The sequence below is a fragment of the Scyliorhinus torazame genome, chromosome 16, assembly GCF_047496885.1.
Source record: "Scyliorhinus torazame isolate Kashiwa2021f chromosome 16, sScyTor2.1, whole genome shotgun sequence".
NCBI lineage: Eukaryota > Metazoa > Chordata > Chondrichthyes > Carcharhiniformes > Scyliorhinidae > Scyliorhinus > Scyliorhinus torazame.
The window spans coordinates 190,990,750-191,014,632 of NC_092722.1; the positions used below are offsets into that span (position 1 = coordinate 190,990,750).

The 23,883-nt window shown below is 52.7% G+C and overlaps 1 protein-coding gene across 5 annotated transcripts in view; it reads right to left on the minus strand.

Annotated features, from left to right (window-relative positions):
• Positions 1-23,883, minus strand: part of LOC140393331 (slit homolog 1 protein-like) — a 477,252-nt gene that overhangs the window by 288,181 nt on the left and 165,188 nt on the right. For all 5 annotated transcript variants that reach the window (XM_072479670.1, XM_072479671.1, XM_072479669.1 and 2 more), the window contains exons 5-6: positions 4,070-4,141; positions 1,061-1,132 (exon numbers count right to left, since the gene is read on the minus strand). In XM_072479670.1, the coding sequence (XP_072335771.1) occupies positions 1,061-1,132; positions 4,070-4,141 (144 nt within the window). The remainder of the gene's footprint in view (positions 1-1,060; positions 1,133-4,069; positions 4,142-23,883) is intronic.

The following is a 23,883-nucleotide window of genomic DNA, read 5'->3' on the forward strand; positions in this document are numbered from 1 at the left end:
TACACAATTGCCTCTGTCATCAGTTTTACAATTCAAGTGCGGTAGAAAATTGGGGGAAAAGGTCCAAAAGTCAGACCAGAGCGGGAGCCACCAAATGTACAACTTACTCCTTCATAGCCACCACCGGAAGTCCACAAGTTGTTTGAATTCTAATCAATCGTGACGGCCCGTATGCTTCTGGGGAAAAACCTGTGGCCGGGACTTTCCTTCTCTTCCACGGCGTGTTCTGTATCGGCGGGAGACGGCTTGCCAGTGGCTGGGCCTTCTGTTCCCGCCGTTGTCAGCAGGGTTTTCCGTTGAACACACCCTCTCCACCGTGAAACCGCGGGAGAGGGGGGGGGGGGGGGGGGGCTGCTGTCGGCGGGACCATAAGAACAGCCAGAAAATCCCACCCTATATTTTATGTTGGAGTGATGATGCCTGAAAGAGCAATGTTCCTGTGAAAGACCCCTGATCATGCACCTCGGTTCCAGTAACTGATCATGTGACCAAGTTGCCCGGGAGGTTAAAAAAAATCATAAAAAGGCATCAACAAATTAATTTTATGGGTGTGGTTTTGTTGCAAAAAGGTTTAGTTCATTAATTTAGGATAGGCTTGGGGCAGAGAATGTCTGTTTCAAGCAGGGCTTGGTTGAAATTCTGTGTGGGTGGGTAATAGGATTTTTAAAAAAACTTATTCACTAAAGGACTATACCACCAGTGAATTGAACTTATGAGATATCCATGCTGTGAAGAGAGAAAATAATATTGGATGCAAAATTCCAGAGCTAAAGAATGTTGGAACCATGCGTGTTCTGATCCAGGGTGGCTTTGCGACCGACTGAACAATTCTATCTCCTGCTGAGGCCTGACCTTCCTGGGTTTGCACAAAAAGACAATATTTAGCAGAGTTTAGATGTGGCTTTTACCGTCGCACGGGCGAGGCCTTGGGTCTGAACTCTCCTCTTGCATGACTCAAATGGGTTACCCTCATGTTTCACAGGATGGGGCCTATTGGAAACCTGAAAGTATGAAGCAACAAACAACCCACTACATATACAGACGACTGGGAATGACTTACAGAACCTCCACGCTCCGCAGAGCTCGGAACGCTCCTTCCTCAATGCAGGTAATTTGGTTTTTATCAAGTTGCCTGTTATAAGAGAGAGAAGGAACATTGAGGTCATAAACATTCAGGCCGCCGGCTCCTTACCGACATGTTATCTTTGCGAGACTTTAATCCCCGGGGTATGAACAAATCTGTGACAGTTTCTCGCGATCCCTGATTTCCTGCTCTGTGAAAACCCCTTCAAATGGCAAATTTAGCTTTTTAAAAATAATCTGTGCCACCAATTCTTTCGAATTCCTCTCGAACCCCTTCATCACCTGAAATCGAGAGTGGGGCCAGATAGACGAGAGGGCGAGCGGGACAGAAAGTGAGAGATAGAGGCCGGGAGTCCACCCCCCACCCCCCACCCCCCACCCCCACCCCCTCCCCCCCCCACCCACCACACCCCGTCATACAGGGTTAGAGCGCGAAATATGAGCAGAGGTTGGGAGATAAATATAGAATAGGAGGATCAGATCGAAAATGGGAACGATAGATGAAAGGTTAGGAAAGAGATGGAGAGTGAAAGAGACAGAAAGGAGTGGGAGAGATAGGCAGAGTGGGAGAGATAGCGGCACAGAGATTGGGAGAGTGCAAGAGAAAAAAAGGCCGCAGGCCTTGAGGTCTGAATTTTCATTCCAGCATTGGGTGCACAGAGTTGGGAGAACACCTGGCCAGCAAACCCAACTCCTGAAAAGGAGGCCCGGAGTTTGGGATTTTTGTTCTGGGGACAATGGGTTTTATGGGAGGCGAGTGCCATGGGAAGACCTCAGGTGTCACACTTTAAAGACCTAATCAGCATTTGTCCCTGTGCAACAGTGCAACCAGCTTGTTCAAATATTTAAAGGGCAAGAGGTTTAAATACCTTCACAGTTTGACAGCTACCTTTGATATCCCTCTGGCAGCTCCCTTGACAGTTCCTTTGAAAGCTCCCTTGATCATTGCACTGAGTTTATCCACTTTTTACACACAATCATGCCTACTTTTAACAATCCCAGAGGGTGCGGTCCCTCTCCCAAAAGTGTGCAAGGACCATATCTAAAAGGTCATCTTACTCTTCTGGAGAGCTCCAATCAGTTTAGGCTTTCTCCCACCCAGTCTAATGTGCACAAGTTGTATTTACCAGCCCCTCCTTGCTAAAATCATATCGGATTGAAGGTGGCTGCCCTTCAACACGTGCAAAGATTCACCCGAACCTGTTCCCGCTACATGTGAGAATGGCGGTGGCCATGTTTAGAGTGGTGGGTCTTTCAGATTTGTCATTTTCACAAAGGTGAAGAAGCCCGCCATCTGCGCAAAAAATCAAATCTGACAGATTGTAAGAAATAAAAGGAGAGAGAGAGAGGAGAGAGGGAGACACAGATACCCCCAACTCCAAAGGTTGGAGACAGACAGAGTAACAGGAAGTGAAAAAAAGGGATAGAGTAAGAGGCAGGTGGAGAGAGAGAGAGACACAGGAATCAGAGAGATGGAGCCAGAGCTGGGGTAACCAGGGAGAACGTGATGGAGACAAAGAAAGAAGGAAGTCGATGGTGAAGACAAAGAGGGAGGCAGTACCTCCCCATTTTCTATTAAGGATGAACTCTCTGGACTGACAAACAATGGTATTTATTTTAAATCACTCTCATCGATTTAACCTCCCATAACACACAGCTGAGTCTATGATTACACTCGGGGTGGAAGTTAATCTCTGAACCAACGGCGACAGACTCCTCTGAGAGAAAAAGCATTGATTTCGAAGGGATAATGTTGGCATAGCAACTGTCCTGGGATAGGCCAAATTGGTCATATTTACCCCAATCACAAGGAATCAATTAATAATCTACAAACAAAAATGTTCAAATAAAATAGAAATAAAACATTTAAACTACATTCTGGATTGAGTCTCCAATGTATTTTAAATGTTTTATTTCTATTTAATTTTAACACTTTTGTTTGTAGATTATTCAAGAATTGGAGATGAGGAGAAAAGGCTTCTTAACTAGGTTGGTGGGGGGGGGGGGGGGGGGGGAATCATGTGACAGAACTTCCCGGAAACCAAACAAAGTTAGCATTGATCAGAAACTGAACTGGACCAGCCATAAAAATACTGTGGCTACCAGGGCAGGTCAGAGGCTGGGAATCCTGCGGAGAGTAACTCACCTCCTGACTCCCTCCAAAGCCTGTCCACCATCTACAAGGCACAAGTCAGGAGTGCGATGGAATACTCTCCACTTGCCTGGATGAGCGCAGCTCCAACAACACTCAAGAAACTCAACACCAACCAGTACGAAGCAGCCCCGCTTGATTGACACCCCATCCACCACCTTTAGCATTCACTCCCTCCATCACCGATGCACAGTGGCAGCCGTGTGTACCAGGTACAAGATGCACTGCAGTAACTCGCCAAGGTTCCTTAGGCAGCACCTTCCAAACCCATGAGCTCTACCATCCAGAAGGGCAAGAGCAGCAGATACCTGGGAGCCCCACCACCTGGAGGTTCCCCTCCAAGTCACTCACCACCCTGACTTGGAAATAGATCGCTGTCCCTTCACTGTCGCTGGGTCAAAATACCTGGACCCCCCCTCCCTTACAGTGCTGTGGGCATATCTACACTACATGGATTGCAGAGATTCAAGAAGGCAGCTCTCCACCACCTTCTGAAGGGCAATTAGGGACGGGCAATCAATCACTTGACAAGCCTGGGTCTTTCAGAGAGGTGAAATTGACAAATGGCATTATGTGTCACTGGAAAACAACACAAAGTACTTCAGTGAGACACGTTCAGCTCCACCACAAGACCCAGCTGGCATATCCCTGAGGGGACGCAATCTGCTTCCTGCTGTAATGGGGCAGGGCAGGGGCCCTTTGGGGTCAGGGCCGAAGAGAGAGAGAGGGAGAGAGAGAGAGAGAGAGGGAGAGAGAGAGAGAGCGCGCGAGGGAGAGGGAGAAGACAATGTAAGTAGGCTTAAGAAGAGAAAGATAGAGATGTATTGTACTCACAAGTTCTTGATGTCAGTTGCTCCACGGAATGCCTTCCTAGGAATAGCCTGGATGAAATTCTCGCTCAGATCCCTGTGAAAATATCAGATTTCATTTAACTCTGCGTTCTGAATAATCAATCATATTAATGGCTCCCGTTGTTAATCATAGACCCTACAGTGCAGAAGGAGGCCATTCAGCCCATCGAGTCTGCACCGAGTCTCCAAAAGAGCATTCTTCTTAGATCCACTGTCTCAACCATTCCACCCCATGCCCAGAACGCTGTAACTTAACCTGTCCATCCCTGGATACTATTCTGCAAGGCCCATCCACCGAACCTGCACATCTTTGGACTGTGGGAGGAAACCGGAGCACCCGGAGGAAACCCACGCAGACACGGGGAGAACGTGCTGACTCCACACAGACAGTCGCCCAAGGCCAGAATTGAACCCGGGTCCCTGACTCTGTCAGGCAGCAGTGCTAACCACTGTTCCACCGTGTCACCCTTCGCACACCATTTAAGTGGCTTTAAGTCATTGTCCCAGCATCTTCTCTGCTGCTCAGTAGGGTTATGTGTGGATAACGACACCACTTGAGCCTCTGTAATAATAATCTTTATTATTGTCACGAGTAGGCTTACAGTAACACTGCAATGAAGTTGCTGTGAAAATCCCCTCGTCGCCACATTCCGGCGCCTGTTCGGGTACACAGAGGGAGAATTCAGAATGTCCAATTCACCGAACAGCACGTCTTTCGGGACTTGTGGGGGGAAACCGGAGCACCCGGAGGAAACCCGCGCAGACACGGGGAGAACGTGCAGACTCCGCACAGACAGTGACCCAAGCCGGGAATGGAACCTGGGACCTTGGCGCCGTGAAGCAATTGTGCTAACCACTGTGCTACCGCGCTGCCCCGAAGCATTTTATGCTGGAAAGTAACATCCCCCTAGGAGTGGGTTGACAGCACCCCGCCTCCCCCCTCCCCATGGTACGTACATTCAGCTAGGTCGGCAGGGGTGCGGGCTGACTTGAGTGGTACCTATCAGCTGGTGGAATTTAAATGCCAGTAATCAAATCCGGGATTGAAAACTACAGTCTCAGTATCGATTTTCGTAAAAACCCACCTGGCTCACTTTAGGGTGCCTACACGTGACTCCAGACCACAGCAAGGTGGTGGATTGTTAACAGGCAGCCATCGACTCAGTTCCAGAAGGCATCTCATCACTTCTTTCTCAAGGGCAATTAGGAAGGGCAATAAATGCTGGCCTTGCCACTGGCCCTGATGTCCCAGGAATGAATGAAGGAAATCCTCCAGGAATACATCTGACTATACTTGGAGACACCATATTCTCAGGCCCCTTGGTCTTCCGGCTGTCAGTAAACATTCTGGACAAGTCTTGAACACATCCTCATGCACACACTGGCCGTTCACTTCCAATTGGAATTAGCCAGTTATCACAGCCGGCCTGTTTAGCTCATCAACAATCTGCTCCTCCACCCCTCCCCTCCCCTCCCCTCCCCCACCGCGACAAACTGAGCCCCATCACTAACCACCCCCCCCCCCCCCCCCCCCCCCCCCACCCCCAAGCAAAGGGGACAAGCTTTGAGATAAACAATCTGCAGCAATGATCTCGAGGACTGGATGCAAGTCAATATTCTAACAGATGACAGATGAGGTTCTGTGAGATTGGGGGGGGGGGGGGGGGGGGGGGCGCTGCTGGGCTACCCACTGGTTCGAGAAGGCTGTGTGGAAGTTTCTGGAAGTCTAGTCTATTTAGTTTCAAGATTTCAGGCAAGATTCGTCACTCAGCCACGGGCTGTGAGCGTCACTGACTAGACCAGCATTTATTGCCCATCACTAATTGCCCCTTGAGAGGATGATGATGAGCTGCCTTCATGAGCTGCTGCAGTCCCTGCGGATTAGACTATTTCATTTTGATTAGCTTCCTGGGCCATTTCAAAGGGCAGCTAAGGGGCAACCACATTGCCGTGGGTCTGGAGTCACATGTAGGCCAGACCAGGTAAGGGTGGCAGATTTCCTTCCCTAAAGGGCACTCGTGAACCGGATTTGGATTTGGGGTTGTTTATTGTCACGTGTACCAAGGCACAGTGAAAAGTATTTTTCTGCGTGCAGCTCAAACAGACCATTTAACAAAGAACAAAGAAAAGTACAGCACAGGAACAGGCCCTTCGGCCCTCCAAGCCAGCGCCGACCATGCTGCCCGACTAAACTACAATCTTCTACACTTCCGGAAAGAACAAAGAAAAGTACATGAAAAGAAACAAAAATACATAATAGGGCAACACAAGGTACACAATGTAAATACATAGACCCGGCATCGAGTGAAGCATACAGGGTGTAGAATGATGGGTGACACAGTGGTTAGCACTGTTGCCTCACAGCGCCAGGGCCCCGGGTTCAGTTCCGGCCTTGGGTGATTGTGCGAAGTCTGCACGTTCTCCCCATGTCTGCGTGGGTTTCCTCCGGGTGCTCCGGTTTCCTCCCACAGTCCAAAGGCATGCAGGTTAGTTGGATTGGCCATGATCAATTGGTGTCCAGGGAGGTGCAGGTTAGGTTACGGGGTTACAGTCGGTGCAGGCTCGATGGGCCGAATGGCCTCCTTCTAGGGGCTGGTTTAGCACACTGGGCTAAATCGCTGGCTTTTAAAGCAGACCAAGGCAGGCCAGCAGCACGGTTCAATTCCCGTACCAGCCTCCCCGAACAGGCGCCGGAATGTGGCGACTAGGGGCTTTTCACAGTAACTTCATTGAAGCCTACTCGTGACAATAAGCGATTTTCATTCATTCATTCATTTCATTCTACACTGTAGGGATCCTCTGGGGTTTGCCCGACAAGCCAACCCAAGAGTTTCACAGTCACCATTACTGACGCTAGCACCTAACTCCAGATTTAATTAACTAACTGGATTTAAATTCCCTAGCTATCAGAGTAGGATTAGGAGGCGTGTCTATGGATTTTTCGTTCAGGATTTTGGAATATGAATCCAGTAATGTAACCACTATGCTAAAATACCCCAAACTTGACCAGAACGAATTGGCCTCAGTTCCACAGGCTGTGAGGGAATGTCTGTAAACACCACTGCAAAAATAGACGGAGACAAGAATTCTTTCGAGAAAGCCTGACCGTGATCAAGGGCCAAAGGCTTCAGAGAAGAGGGAGGCGAATGTTGTTCCCCTGTTCAAGAAAGGGAATAGGGAAATCCCTGGGAATTACAGACCCATCAGTCTTACATCTATGGTGAGCAAAATATTGGAAAGGATTCTGAGAGATAGGGGGCGGGATTCTGCACTCCCACGCTGAAGTGGCCGCGCCGTCGTGAACGCCGTCGATGGAAAGTATTCCGCCTGGAGGTCGGTGACCAGTGGTGTCCCGCAAGGATCTGTTCTGGGACCTCTGCTCTTTGTGGTTTTTAATAAATGACTTGGATGAGGAAGTGGAAGGGTGGGTTAGTAAGTTTGCCGATGACACGAAGGTTGGGGGAGTTGTAGATAGTGTTGAGGGTTGTTGCAGGTTACAACAGGACATTGACAGGATGCAGAGCTGGGCTGAGAAGTGGCAGATGGAGTTCAACCTTGATAAATGTGAAGTGATTCATTTTGGAAGGTAGAATTTGAATGCTGAATACAGGGTTAAAGGCAGGATTCTTGGAAGTGTGGAGGACAGAGGGATCTTGGGGTCCACATACATAGATCCCAAAGTTGCCACCCAGGTTGATAGGGTTGTTAAGAAGGTGTATGGTGTGTTGGCTTTCATTAACAGGGGGATTGAGTTTAAGAGCCGCGAGGTTTTGCTGCAGCTTTATAAAACCCTGGTTAGACCACACTTGGAATATTGTGTCCAGTTCTGGTCGCCTCATTATAGGAAGGATGTGGATGCTTTGGAGAGGGTACTGAGGAGATTTACCAGGATGCTGCCTGGACTGGAGGGCATGTCTTATGAAGAAAGGTTGAGGGAGCTAGGGCTTTTCTCACTCGAGCGAAGAAGGCAGAGAGGTGACTTGATTATCATAGAATTTACAGTGCAGAAGGAGGCCATTCGGCCCATCGAGTCTGCACCGGCTCTTGGAAAGAGCACCGTACCCAAGGTCAACACCTCCACCCTATCCCCATAACCCACTAACCTCACCCAACACTAAGGGCAATTTTGGACACTAAGGGCAATTTATCATGGCCAATCCACCTAACCTGCACATCTTTGGACTGTGGGAGGAAACCGGAGCACGTGGAGGAAACCCACGCACACACGGGGAGGATGTGCAGACTCCGCACAGACAGTGACCCAAGCCGGGAATCGAACCTGGGACCCTGGAGCTGTGAAGCAATTGTGCTAACCACAATGCTACCGTGCTGCCCTAAGGTGTACAAGGTGATGAGAGGCATGGATCGAGTGGATAGCCAGGGACTTTTTCCCAGGGTGGAAATGGCTGTCACGAGGGGACATAATTTTAAGGTGATTGGAGGAAGGTATAGGGGAGATGTCAGAGGTTCTTTACACAGAGAGTGGTGGGTGTGTGGAATGCACTGCCAGCAGAGGTGGTGGAGTCAGAGTCATTGGGGACATTTAAGCGACTCTTAGACAGGCACATGGGCAGCAGTAAATTGAAGGGGTGCAGGTTAGGTTGATCTTAGATTAGAATAAATGGTTGGCTCAACATCGTGGGCTGAAGGGCCTGTACTGTGCTGTACTGTTCTAGGTTCTATGTTCGAAGGCAGAAGGCCCATTGGTCTTTAACTTCCCTCATGGGGAAACCCAGGAACTGCAGGTCAGAGGTGTGGAGAGCCTTTGGTGTCCCCCACTCTACACACACCACTAACCTGTGACAAAGTCGGTGGCCAAAGTAAAGTTGCCCAGTTGTCACCTCTGACTTAGGGTCACAGACGGGTTCCTAGAGTCTAGGCAACTTGTGAGCTGAGCAGATAGTGTTGGCGAACTATTGAGCCAGGCTAGAGATGGTGTTTCCACTTGTGAGAACCAAACAATTGGTCATAAATCACGCTGTTCCTCGCTGGCAAGTCTAATGAGGAAATTCAGGAGCAGTTTCTTTACTCAGCGCGTAGTTAGAATCAGGGACCAGCTGCCTCACAGAGGAATTGAATCACAGAGTAGCACAACAGAGTAGAGGCCATTCAGCCCAATGACTTGGCAACAGCTCACTTGAAGAGCAATCCAGCTGGGCCCACGCTCTCCGCTCTTTCCCCATCGGGTGTTTATCTCATTCCCAATTGGATCTGTGGTCACTACCCAAACAGGGCAGCACGGTAGCACAGTGGTTAGCACAGTTGCTTCACAGTTCCAGGGTCCCAGGTTCGATTCCCGGCTTGGGTCACTGTCTGTGCGGAGTCTGCACGTTCTCCCCACGTCTGCGTGGGTTTCCTCCGGGTGCTCCGGCTTCCTCCCACAGTCCAAAGGTGTGCAGGTTAGATGGATTGGCCATGCTATATTGCCCCTTAGTGTCCAAAAAAGTTGGGGTTATGGGGATAGGGTGGAGGTGTGGGGATAGGGTGGAGGTGTGGGCTTGGGTAGGGCGCTCTTTCCAACGGCCGGTGCAGACTCGATGGGCCGAATGGCCTCCTTCTGCACTGTAAATTCTATGAACTCGGCCTCTAATCACGAGGGAGTGTACTTGCTCTAATGTGAGAAGACACGTACATCTCCATCCCAATCGCATTCCTCAAACAGTGGTTTCTCTCAGAGGAAATCATTTCTTTGCTTTGTACTGGCTCCCTACAGATGTTCTTTCCTCAAAGTAGTTTCAGTTCTGTCCTTCTAACGTGGAGCCCTACCACCCGCCAGACCAGCTGAGTTTATCCGGCACTTATTCCGGAAATCAGCCTGGTTGCTGGTTCTTGAATTCTGATGCAGATAAGCACGATCTGATGCAGCATCCAGTACGCAACAGGATCACGGAGGGTTAAAATATCCTGCTCCTTTGCTGTGTACAATTATCTTGACTGATGCATAGGCTGCACGCTCTCAGTGACTAGCCAATCATCAGCCCAACACTTTATCTCTTCCACTCTGGTTAAGGGAGACCCCAATCTTCAAGTGTTTCCTATCGCACTGTTTCCCATCCACCCGCATTCAAACCCATCTCACATTCTTAGACCATTGAGTAATTGGGTCAGATGCGCTCTGAATAATGCCGCTGTCTTAAGGGTATTTTACTGAACTTGCTGATGTAAAAAATGGAACGGTCTTGCATTCCTATAGCACCCTTCATAGCCTCAGGACACCCCAAAGGTCTTAGGGCCAACAAAATGCTTTCTTGAAGTGGTTCTGTTCCTCGCCCTCACCCTGTCGCTCAGCCCCACCTGTGCCAGTGAGTTCAAACAAGCACACCGAGTGATGTATTCAAGGCGGAAACTAATTGGGTTTCCATGGTTGCCCATCTGTTGATGGATCGGACGCCAGTTAACAAGGAAGAAAAAAATGTTGCAGCTGTCAAGACTACCTGGGGAGTGTGGGCGATGTACACCTCGCAACACAGGAAACGGGGCTTAACGCTGTGCCTGAGAGGCTGCACAGAAAAAGCCCAGTGTGCTAATCTCATCTGCAATGTTTACACTCCACAGGAACCACCTCCCATCCCTCTTCATCTAACTCCACCAGCCTCGCCTTCCCGTGCTCTGCCTCCCTCGTCTCCCCTTAAAGGTACAGGAGGGCTTTATTAATCCGGGACTGAGGGATTACAGTTACACGAATAGACCGGGAAAAGTTGGGATTCTTTTCCTTGGAGCAGAGAGAAGGCTGAGAGGAGCTTCGAAAGAGATGTTCAAAACCATGAAGGGTTCACACAGATGAAATAAAGAGTCACCGTGCTGAATGGCTGAAGGGTTGACGCAGGTTTACGGCGGCTGGCCAAGGAACCAGAGGTGACAGAGGAAAATCTTTTTCTTTGAGCGGTGATGCACTATCAATTACGACGAGGCGAGAGTAGAGAGTAATCGAGGCTTTATTACGCAGGGATGTGTGGCCTCCTGCAGCTGCTGCCGAAATGGCTGCCGCTCGGTGAGCACACAAGGATTGGGAATTCGCTGTGGTAGGGTTTTGTTTCTGTGGGATGTGGGCGTCTGAAGCACGGCCGGCATTTCTTGCCCAATTAGGTTCATAGAATTTACAGAGCAGAAGGAGGCTATTGGGCCCATCAGGTCTGCACCGGCCCTTGGAAAGAGCACCCCACTTAAGTCTACACTTCCAATCTATCCCGGTAACCCAGTAACCCCACCCAACCTTTTTGGACACTAAGGGCAATTTACCATGGCCAATCCACCTAACCTAACCAAAGATGTGCGGGTTAGGTGGATTGGCCATGCTAAATTGCCCTTCATGTCCAGAAAATGTTAAGTGGGGGTTACTGGGTTATGGGGACGGGGTAGACACGTGGGCTTCAGTAGGGTGCTCTTTGTAAGGGCTGGTGTAGACTCGATGGGCCGAATGGCCTCCTTCTGCACTGTAAATTCTATGATGATCTATGAACGGGGAGAAAGTGCAGACTCCGCACAGACAAGCCGGGAATCGAACCTGGGACCCTGGAGCTGTGAAACAACTGTGCTAACCACTGTGCTACCATGCTACCTCAAGTTCTAGGTGCCGCACTTCGGAAAGGAGGTGGGGCCATTGGAGAGGGTGCAGGAAAGACACATCAGAATGTTTTCAGGATGAGAGTTACGAGGGTGGATTGAGAAAGCTGGGTGTGTTCTTTCTGGAGAAGATTAAAAGGCGATTTAACAAGAGATGTTCACAACGCTGAGAGAGCTGGACAGAGAATACTGGTTGAAAACAGTTCCCGTTGTTGGGTCGTGGTGGGCAGCAGAGGTTTGGAGGAGGTGAGGTTTAAGGAGGGTATGATGTGCGAGGTGGGGCAGGAATGCATTGGAGAAACCAAGTCTCTGGGCGTGATCCCGCAGCCATGCTGCGCCCGAAATGCAGCTCGCCGCGGCAAAGTGTGGCCGATAAAAGCCGGGAGATCCCGCTCCCGGGATCTACCCGGCTCGCAACACCTCACAAGATTCGATGTGATCTCACGATGTGAATCCCGCCCACAATTGGTGGGATCACTTTTTGGCAAATCTGCATATTGGCAGCAAGCCTGACACTAATGTGGAGATTCCCGAGGTACCTGAGGCTTTGGGATTCAAACCCTTCGCTGCAGGGACCTCGGGCGAGCGCCACTTGGGTACTGGTGGGCCAGTCAGAATGGCAGTTGTGGGAGTCTCCAAGGGGATTGGAGGCCTTTGGGCAGGATGGTGCCCTGGCACTGCTGGAGCCACCTGGTGCCAGGCTGGCACTGCCAAGCTGGCATTAATTATTGAGGATTTCAATTTGGTTTGGAAAATCTCTGGGAATAAAAAGCTGGTGTTGAAACAAGCGACCACGAAGCTGCCGGATTGCTGTACAATCTCGATGGTTTCTAAGGGATGTGGAAACCTGCTGTCCTTACCCAGCCTCGACCCCCTTTCACGCAGAGAGGTCCTGAGCCCCACAACGCTCTGGGTGAGAAAGCTTTTCCCCATCTCCTCTCTGATCTTTCCACCAATCATTTTAAATCTATGCCTCCCGGTCTCTGACCTCTCTGCTGAGGTACATCATTCCCTTTCCCACCCACTCTAACCAGGCTCCTCACAATTTCCCACATCTCAATCAAATCTGCCCTCAGCCTCCGCTGCTCCAAGGAGAACAACCCCAGCCTGTCCAATCTTTCCTCATAGCTGCAAGTCTCCAGCCCTGGCAACACCCTCACTAATCTCCTCCGCACCCTCTCCAATGCAATCCCATCCTCTCTGTAATGAGCTGACCGGATCTGCACACACGGAACCCAAGTTGTGGTCCAACTCGTCTTTTATATCTTTCCAGAACAACCTCGCTGCTCTTATATTCTACACCTCAGCTAATTAATGAAAGGCTTCCCGAGGCCTTCTTAACCACTTTATCAACCTGACCTGCACCTTCTCTGATGATGTTCACTCCAAGGTCCCTCACTCTCTCTCCCCCTCTCAGTATCCGTCCATTTAATCCTTTGCCTGGTTTGACCTCCCCAGATGCCCTCACCTCTCGGGGTTGAATTCCATTTTTCGGCCCCCTGACCAGTCCATTGATATTTTCCTGCAGTCTACAGCGATCCTGCTGGCTGCCTACCGCACGGCCAATGTTTGTGCCATCTGCAAACTCCTTAATGATTCCCCTACAACTACATCCAAATCATTAATATCCACCACCAAAAACAGGGGACCCAGTACTGAGCCCCGCGGAACCCCACTGGAAACGTTCCAGCCACAGAAACACCCGTCAACAATTACCCTGTGTTTCCTGCCAATACTGTATCCATCTTTCGACATTCCCCTGGGTCCCATGCTCTTTTATTTGTTTTGATCAGTCTGCCATAGGGGAACTTGTCAAAAGCCTTGCTAAAATCCATGGAGACCACATCGACTACACTGCCCTTATCAATCCTCTTTGTTAATTCCTCCAAAAATTCAAACAAGTTAGTCAGGCAAGATCTTTGGGTGTTAACAAGCAGCCACCAATCTAGGAATTTCCCTGGCCACCACAAATTCACCCCTGAATGACCTCAGTTGTTCGTCTTTGATGTCTTTAAGCGACAGGGCCACGTTACACCCAACTTCAGCTTGAGGACAGAATAAAACATTGTGGTAAACCCTCCTGATAATAAAGATTGCCCGATATACGATGAGCAATGCCAAGGCAGCTCCGCCAGTTACATCCAAATTATTTATGACCTGGCATCAATAACTTTGTCAATGAATCGTTCTCTTTGATTGTTATTGTCCTGGGTGGACCTAGCCACCGTACACACATCACTATCTCTGCTCTGCCTTGCTATTATGTTCATTCTTTCAGGCGGAACCTTCTTATCTTGTTAAGATATGTACTTTGCATGTCTTTACACACACACACACACACACACACACACACACACACAATCATTGGCTCTTGTTCCCTCGACTGAAAAACTTCTCAGCAAATTACCAGATTGGAATGGGGCGATTTTCAACCCCCATACGCTGTCCAAAGAGAACGGCCCAAAAACTGGAGAGAATCGAGTAATGCAATTCTCTCCGGAGAGATGTGGCTGGACTGTACGCAGAAGAATACTTTCCACTGTACCTCGGTACACGTGGCAATAAATCGAATCCAATTCAAATTCAAGTAACTCAATTCAATTTGAACAAACGTGGACACAATATTAGCCCAGGCTGCAGGATCATTAGTGATCTAATTGAATGGTGGAATGAGCTCGAGGGGCTGAATGACCTTCTTCTGTTCCGATGGAACATTCCTCCCTCAACGCGAACTCTATTAAATACAGGTCATCCGTAGATGCGGTACGGTGCGCAGCGGTTAGCACTGCTGCCTCACGGCGCCGAGGACCCGGGTTCGATGCCCGATCCCGGGTCACTGTCCGTGTGGAGTTTGCATATTCTCCCCATGCCTGCGTGGGTCTCACCCCCACAACCCAAAGATGTGCAGGGTAGGTGGATTGGCCACGCTAAACTGCCCCTCAATTGGAAAAGAAAAAAAGAACTAACTGTTTGAAAACAGGTCATTCGTGGAAGGCAGTGACAAAGGAAAACTGCCCAGGAAGAGGTTCAGGATGAAGCATCAGCAGAGAATGAGCCCAGGACGTACCTTCAGACACAGCACGCATGATGTGATCTGGATATTGCTGTTTGTGGGAGCTTGCTGTGCACTAATTGGCTGTTGAGCTTTCTACATTACAACAGTGACCACACTTCAAAAACATTTTGGCGATAACGCGCTTTGGGATGTGAAAGGTGTTCTCGGAATTTAAGCTTTTGTTTTTCGTACAAAGATACAAAGCACAGTACAGCACAGGAACAGGCCCTTAGAGCTAAGCCTGTGCCGTCAATGATGCCTGTCTAAATTAAAACCTTCTGCACTTCCGAGATCCGTATCCCTCTATTCCCAATTCTAATCATGTATTCGTCAAGATGCCCCTTAAATGTCACTATCGTCCCTGCTTCCACCACCTCCTCCGGCAGCAAGTTCCAGGCACCCACTACACTCTGTGTAAAAAACTTGCCTCGCACATCTCCTCTAAACTTTCCCCCTCGCACCTTGAACCTCTGTCCCCTATATCATTTGGGTTTTTTCGGGGCCTTGACCATCTCACCTTTTTTTCCTGCTCATTTCTCTATCTACCTGAATGTCCACTCTCCATACTGTGGGCAGAGGTTCATGCCCAGAGGTGTCGCATGACAGCTGGTGAGCCAATAAGAGTCCTCGTTATTATGTTGTGCTATTTGAGTAACATAAGTCGCTACTAACTGTAGATGATGTTGAAGAATACTCCAGTGCTTGAAGTAAGTTGAAATTATTTATTTAGTGATGACAAAACTAATAAATGAGTTTGACACTCTGCTGATCTAACTCTAGCAACACAGTAAACTTGACATGCTGTACAAACTGTCTCTAAGGCACATGTGGTGGCTTGACTGAGATCTCTGCTACGCTGGTGTTGTTCCTCCAGTCTCTGCTGGGAGTGAGAGCGAGAGCTTGTGTGAGCTGTGGTTTTATAGTGGTCGTGTCATGCCCTCTAGTGGTTATGCCACAGCTGGGTGTTCTGATCAACCCTTTAGTTACACGTCTGTCTACATATCATTACACTCGTTGCCTCTTTTTAGAAAGGCTAAGTACCAACCAGACACTTGACTGGCCAGTGCACGCCTTTCCCCTGACCAATGGCCCCACCGAGAGCTGCCGGCCACTGAGAGGCCAGCAGCTTTCCGCTGCCCGTCTGCGCCACTGGGAGAGCGGTGGCAGCTGCTGGTAATGCACCCACCAGAGGTCCAAGATCGACGAGGCTAACGGGGAGTGAGGTTGGGTCACAGGAGGAGGGGAGGAGGCAAGGGCAGTTGGATGGCTCTCAATGGGTCTCCCCCATTGGCTGCCTCGCCTGCCCCTGGTGGAATACCAGTGGACCCGGCCCGAGACTTTAAGTAGCATGAGTTTTCCACGAAAACTCGCGTCTCAGCTGCTTGCCCGCAACAAGGGGGAGCTGCTTTTAAACCCCCCCCCCCCCCCCCACTCACTCCCAGCCAACACGGCAGCGCGCAAACCTGCTCCTCGCTTTGGGGATGCTGACCTGGCTGGGCGTCGCGACGTTCTGCATGAACATCAGCAATGGTGCCTGGGAGGCAGTGGCATTGGCTGGCAGTGCGGGCAGCATGACCAGGTGGACCGGCATCCAATGCCAGAGGAAGACCAACAACCTCCTCTGAGCTGCAAGGATAGGTTACCACCCCTCTCCTGGCATCAGTTCCGCCTGCCACCCCTCAAATTCCCAAACCCACCCCCACATCCGATCTTTGTTGTTCCTCAGAGCTCCCTGGCACCCACCAACACAGCCCTGCCATGTCCAGTGGCAGTGCCCACCCATGCCACCTGCTATAGACCTCCCTGATCCATCAAACACATGGCTCACTGGAGAGGATAGCCCATAATAAGCAGGAAAAGACTTGGGGGGGGGGGGGGGGGCGGGGTGGGTGGGAGTACCAGAAATCAGAGGCCTCACCCCCAATGAGGAACGGGCCCTGGAGATGGCGGGGTTGACCGAGGAGAGAGCAGTCGCTGTCAGCGAGGTTGAGGATGAGGTGAGGATCCACGGCCCCGTCACCCAGGTGACCTGTCTCAAGTGAGTTGTTCGTGTCAGTCAAAATGATCCTTCCCTCTGACCAGGTGCCCGTTCTCTCGCAGGATCTCCATCTGTTGGGACAGGGTCATCTGCAGTCGACCCCTCCAGCCCCCCCCCCCCACACCCCCCTCCAGCCCCCCCCGAGACCGGAGCGACCACCTCGGAGGAGAGCTCCGAGGAGATCACCATCCAGCCGTCCCAGCTGTCACCCCCACCCTCCACAGCGCAGACACACACCTCGGTGGGCGATATTAGTGGACAGGCTTCTGGGGCACAATCTGGTGAGCACCACACAGTTGCTGATGCACATCAAGTGGAGGCAGGAACATCCCAGGGAGGCAACAGTTGGAGATCTACTGGATCCCAGGACTCAGCTGGTCCCAGTCAGATGCTGAGCCGCTGGACAAGGTTCTCCCAGAGAGCTGAATAAGATGCTAGGACACGGCAAGAGGGGGTGTCAGCGACATTCCAGCAAGTGCATAGCCGACTGGAGGAGTCCCAAAGGGTGACGGACAAAGACTCATCCTAAGAGAGGTGGGCGAGGATGTGGGCCTCCCTGGTCCTCCGGATATGCTGGTCCATTGCTGGGCCATTGCTGCCATCTGCCCTCCACCCTCCAGGCCCCCCTGCGCCTCCTCCCCGGGCTCATCCACCATCCCCTCCTGGTCCGGCTCTGCTTCCTGCATGTCCCTCCTACTCCACCTTGTCCAGGTTGTGGAGGGCACAGCAGATGACCACAAAGCGGGAGACCCTCTGGGGGTCTACTGCAGTGCACCACCAGAGCGGTCGAAATATCGGAACCACATTTTGAGCAGTCCGATGCCTCGCTCAATGATAGCACAGGTGGCAGCATGGGCCTCGTTATATCGGGTCTCCACATTGGTCTCCACCTGCACTGACGCCATCAGGCAGGACCCCAGTGGTGCCCCTTACCCCCCCAGGGATCGTGAGTGTCCCAGGATGTCGCTGTCATGCGTGTTCCCTGGAAAGCGGGCACACATGTTTATGATCGGGAGGCGGTGGTCGCACACAAATTGAACATTCAGGGAGTGGAACCCCTTCCTGTTGATGAAGGGCACTCACTGATGCCCCAGTGCACGCAGGGCGACATGCGTGCCATCAATGAACTCCTGGACCTGGGGCATCCCAGCGATGGTGAGAGTCCTGCTGCCCGGGCACCTTGGTGGGCCTGGTCCAGCTCAAAGGTGATATAGTTCGCTGCCCGGACATACAGGGCATCTGTGACCTCGCAAATACATTAGTGGGCTGGCTGTAGTTTGTGAAATGCCGCACAAATCCCCGCTCGAGCCCTGGAATGAACCAGTGGAATAAATGTTCAGGGTGGCAGTGACCTTCACAACCACTGGGAGTGGGAGTCCTCTTCCTCCACGGGGGGGGGGGGGGGGGGTGCAAGTCCACGAGGGGCACTGTCTCTTTGTTGAGACGGAGTCTCCTGTGGCCCATGCTGTCCGTCATCTCCTCGAAGACCAACAACACCTTGGGCCATCGTTGGCGCCCCCCCTGGCTTCCTCCTTGGCCTGGTGTGCGGGGATTCTTCAAGGTGTGTGGTGATCCCCTATACCTGGGGTGCCACCTCCAGTCTGTGCCAACACTGCTGCCACCTGCTCTGGCTTCTGGCCACCTGGGCTGCGACCAGCACCGTGAGGGCAGCCTCTGTGGGGCCAACACCACCATCCATTTTGGTATCTGTCCGGAATTGGGGGAAGGAAAGAGACCGACAATTATTTCAGGCTTTCAACCCAGGGACCCTCAAATCCCCTGCGCCTCGCCAGCCTTGCGGGTCCCACCCTCTCTCAGAGCGCCATCCAGCGAGCCAGCTGTGCTGGCAAACCTCGCTCTGCCCACTCACCCCCGGCCACATCAGGAGCCCCGAAGCCCCGGACCCCTGCCGGGGACATTAGGGAGACCGTACTCTGATCCACACGCTTACCCCCTGGTCACGGGGATGTCCCCAGTGCTCAGCCCGGCTCTGAGTGTTTGATTGTTGGCTGCTGCCTCGATGGTGCTGACGCTTCGAGAGGTCAGGCACAATGTTCAGGCTTCAAAGTTTGATTGAAATGCGAGGCACTAATCATCGCCTGAGACACGGCACCTGTACCCAGGAGAAGCCACTTGAGAATATTTTGTTTATTAAACGATCAACAGGTTCCTCAACAGAATTGGAGGATAAGCCTGAGAATGTGTTATCATGTCCAGGACTTTGTTGTAGAAATGATCTGTCCATCGATGTTTGCCTTGTGTTGCCCTATTATGTATTTTCTTTTATTCCCTTTTCTTCTCATGTACTTAATGATCTGTTGAGCTGCTCGCAGAAAAATACTTTTCACTGTACCTCGGTACACGTGACAATAAACAAACCCAATCCAATCCAATCCAATTGATGTGTGACTTGTTCCCCATATCAGAGTCATTCTCCGTCCAGGAGCCGCAGCTGTGCCGGCCCCTCCCACACGGCCCAATCTCACCGCAACCAAATCCTGGCATCTACATATTCCACCTGCGCTCAAGGTGCAGGTGAACATCTGTGACTTCCAGCGTGTTTAACCCGCGGTGACGTGCCTGTTACACGCAGCACTCACCACACCAACAACAAAAGCATCAGCAACCTGCAAAAGCATTTCTTCAACACCTTCCTCAGGAGGCCCATTTGGATCAATGTCGCGCACCGGGTCCAGCAGCGTCTTCTTGCTTCAAACCGGACTGCCTTCTGGACTCACCCCCTCCCCCACCCCCCTGCGCCACCCCCCCCCCCCCCCTGCGCTGCCGCACCCCCCCCCCCCCCCCCCCCTCCGAGCTGGTGTTACAGGACCCAGATATCTTAGAAAAATTGTCCATCTTCCCGGCTGCAGAAAAGGAAGGAAACAGCAACAGCAGCCTCCAGGCATCTGCAGCCACCAGCAGGAGCAAGCAGCAAACACAACCTGCAGCTGGGAAGCGCTCTTATAACTAACAAGACATTTCCTTATTGGCAATAGCCTTCAGCTGTGAAGCTAGAGGCTTCTCACAGTCAAAGGGAGTTAAAGTGACCTTCAGCATAGAACCACGAACAGGGCTCTGACCTGGAAGTGTTTGGTAGGACAGACAGCTGTCGTTGCCCCTGAAGGCCTCACAGATGAAACCCCCTGACCGCACCCTCCCCCCCCCCTCCAGTGCCCTGGAGCTGCGTTTCAGAAAATGGAAATGGCTGCTCACTGCGTCAGATCCCCTCAGCAGCCATCGTGCAAGCTTCATGTCTTTGAGGAGTTCTAAACGACGCCCGCACGACTCCTCGCTGGGGAGCCGGTTAATTCCTGGGAGACCGTTACAGTCAGCTTCAATGGAAATGAATGCAAATTGGGGTCAGTGATATTTGGGCGTGCTAGAGCACTCGTCATCGGGAGCAGGCCGCTAGATGGCAAACTGATTCGTGCCTGGCGTGAATCTGGATTTTGCCTTTTCCCCGCTATTTAACCGGTGCACCCACATCCGCGCCGGGCACAACGCGGTGGTTAAATCGCGCCTCATGTTTCTCCCCCCATCATTATCTCCTGTCTCTGTCAAATTGTCTTTTTTCCTTTGTCTCTGTTTTCTCCCTCCCATTTCTCTCCCTCCGCCTCCTGTTTCCCTCCCTTCCCCTCCTGTTTCCCTCTCCCTCCTGTTTCCCTCTCTCTCCCTCCTGTTTCCCTCTCTCTCTCTCCCTCCGTTTTTCTCTCTCTCCATATCTCTCTAGTTTCTATCCCTCTCTCTCTCTGGTCACGCTGTGCTCTGACTGTCTGTCTCCGTTTACACTGCAGAGGTCACAGCTCCTGTAGGACAAACTCCTGCAGCTGCCACCAAGCCGCCCCTACCCCCCTGCTCCCCCCCCCTCCCCCCCTCCCCCCCCCACCTCCCCCCACGCGTTCCCGTCTCTTCCTCAGGTCGCTGTGTTGATGGAGGAGACTCAGCAGCTGTCTCGCTGAGATATCAGATACGCAACTTATTGTCAACTGTGAAACTCGATCAACTTAAACAAAACACCCAGCAAAGCCAGCAAACATCTTTCCTGTCCGAAACAGGCCGCACCGATTAACCCTTTGGGCTCCCCGGCTGTCTCAGCGTCAAGCCACTACATCATCGCTCAGTCACTCTGTGTCCCTCCCACACTCTCATCTCCATCGGCCCCCTCCTCTCCTGAAGGTGGTAACTGGGGTGAGAGGGGGCCTGAGATGCCCACCGTGCCCGTGCAGGGGACAATGTACAGGGTGGGGGGAGTGTACCAGGGGTGTGTCCGGTGTGGGGAGGGAGTGGGAGTCTCTTTAAGTGTGGAGGGGTTTGGAGGGTGTGGAGAGGGAGTGGGAGTCTCTTTAGGTGTGGAGGGGTTTGGAGGGTGTGGGGGTGTGTGTGTGTGGAGGGGTTTGGAGGGTATGGGGGGGGTTTGGAGGGTGTGGGGGGGATTTGGAGGGTGTGGGGGGGTTTGGAGGGTGTGAAGGGGTTTGGAGGGTGTGTGGGGGGTTTGGAGGGTGTGGGGGGGGGCTTGGAGGGTGTGGGGGCGGGTTTGGAGGGTTTGGAGGGAGTGTGGGGGGTTTGGAGGGTGTGGGGAGGGTGTGGATGGGTTTGGAGGGTGTGGAGGGGGTTTGAAGGGTGTGGAGAGGGTGTGGAGGGGTTTTGAGGGCGTGGAGGGGTTTGGAGGGTGTGGGGGGATTTGGAAGGTGGGGAGGGGGTTTGGAGAGTGTGGGGGTGTTTGGAGGGTGTGGGGGGGATTTGGAGTGTGTGGGAGGGGGTGTGGAGGGTGTGTGGGGGATTTGGAGGGTGTGGGGAATTTGAGGGTGTGGAGGGGTTTGGAGGGTGTGGAGGGGTTTGGAGTGTGTGGAGGGGTTTAGAGGGCGTGGAGGGGTTTGGAGGGTGTGGAGAGGGGTTTGGAGGGTGTGGAAGGGGTTTGGAGGGTCGGGGGGGGTTGGAGGGTGTGGGGGGGATTTGGAGGGTGTGGGAGGGGGTGTGGAGGGTGTGTGGGGGATTTGGAAGGTGTGGGGAATTTGAGGCTGTGGAGGGGTTTGGAGGGTGTGGAGGGGGTTTGGAGGGTGTGGAGGGGTTTGGAGGGTGTGTGGGGTGGGTGGGTGGAGTGTGTGGGGGGATTTGGAGGGTGTGTGGGATTTGGAGGGTCTCGGGGATTTGAAGGTGTGGAGGGGTTTGGAGGGTGTGGCGGGGTTTGGAGAGGGTGTGGAGGGGTTTGGAGGATGTGGAGGGGTTTGGAGGTTGTGGAGGGGGTTTGAAGGGTGTGGAGGGGTTTGGAAGGTGTGGAGGGGTTTGGAGGGTGTGGAGGGGTTTGGAGGGTGTGGAGGGGTTTGGAAGGTGTGAGGGTGTTTGGAGGGTGTAGAGGGGGTTTGGAGGGTGTGGGGGGGTTTGGAGGGTGTGGGGAGGGGGTTTGGAGGGGGTTTGGAGGGTGTGGGAGGGAGTTTGGAGGGTGTGGGGGGGTTGGAGGGTGTGGGGGGGTTTGGAGGGTGTTGTGGGAGGTGGGTTTGGAGGGTGTGGGGGGCTTGGAGGGTGTGGGGGCGGGTGTGGAGGGGTTTGGAGGGATTGTGGGGGGTTTGGAGGGTGTGGAGAGGGTGTGGAGGGGTTTGGAGGGTGTGGAGGGGGTTTGAAGGGTGTGGAGAGGGTGTGGATGGGTTTCGAGGGCGTGGAGGGGTTTGGAGGGTGTGGGGGGATTTGGAAGGTGTGGAGGGGTTTGGAGGGTGTGGAGGGGTTTGGAGTGTGTGGGGGTGTGTGGAGGGTGTGTGGGGGATTTGGAGGGGGGGGGGAATTTGAGGGTGTGGAGGGGTTTGGAGGGTGTGGAGGGGTTTGGAGTGTGTGGAGGCGTTTAGAGGGCGTGGAGGGGTTTGGAGGGCATGGAGAGATGGATTTGGAGGGTGTGGAGGGGGTTTGGAGGGTGGGGGGTTGGAGGGTGTGGGGGGGATTTGGAGGGTGTGGGAGGGGGTGTGGAGGGTGTGTGGAGGATTTGGAGGGTGTGGGGAATTTGAGGCTGTCGAGGGGTTTGGAGGGTGTGGAGGGGGTTTGGAGGATGTGGAGGGGTTTGGAGGGTGTGGGGGGATTTGGAGGGTGTGTGGGATTTGGAGGGTCTCGGGCATTTGAGGGTGTGGAGGGGTTTGGAGGGTGCGGAGGGGTTTGGAGAGGGTGTGGAGGGGTTTGGAGGATGTGGAGGTGTTTGGAGGGTGTGGAGGGGTTTGGAAGGTGTGAGGGTGTTTGGAGGGCGTGGAGGGGGTTTGTAGGGTGTGGAGATGGTTTGGAGGGGTTTGGAGGGTGTGGGTAGGGGGTTTGGAGGGGGTTTGGAGGGTGTGGGAGGGGGTTTGGAGGGTGTGGGGGGGGGTTGTAGGGTGTGGGGTGGTTGGAGGGTGTGGAGGGGGTTTGGAGGGTGAGGGGGGGTTTGGAGGGTGTGGAGGGGGTTTGGAGGGTGTGGAGGGGGTTTGGAGGGTGTGGGAGGGAGTGTGGAGGGTGTGTGGGGGATTTGGAGGGTGTGGGGAATTTGAGGGTGTGGAGGGGTCTGGAGGGTGTGGAGGGGTGTGGAGGGTTTTGGAGGATGTGGAGGGGTTTGGAGGGTGTGGAGGGGGTTTGAAGGGTGTGGAGGGGTTTGGAGGGTGTGGAGGGGTTTGGAGGGTGTGGGGGGGGGGTGTTTGGAGGGCGTGGAGGGGTTTGGAGGGCGTGGAGGAGTTTTGGAGGTTGTGTGGGGGATTTGGAGGATCTGGGGGATTTGAGGGTGTGGAGGGGTGTGGAGTGGTTTGGAGGGTGTGGGGGGTTTGGATGGTGTGGAGGGGTTTTGTAGGGTCTGGGGTATTTGGAGGGTCTGGGGGATTTGGAGGGTCTGGGGGATTTGGAGGGTCTGGGGGATTTGGAGGGTCTGGGGTATTTGAGGGTGTGGAGGGGTTTAGAGGGTGTGGGATGGGTTTGGAGGGTGTGGAGGGCTTTGAAGATGTGGAGGGGTTTTGGAGGGTGTGTGGGGGATTTGGAAGGTGTGTGGGGGATTTGGAGGGTCTGGGGGATTTGAGGGAGTGGAGGGGTTTGGAGGGTGTGGAGGGGGTTTGGAGTGTGTGGGCGGGATCTGGAGGGTGTGTGGGATTTGGAGGGTGTGGGGGGATTTGGAGACTGTGTGGGATTTGGAGGGTCTGGGGGA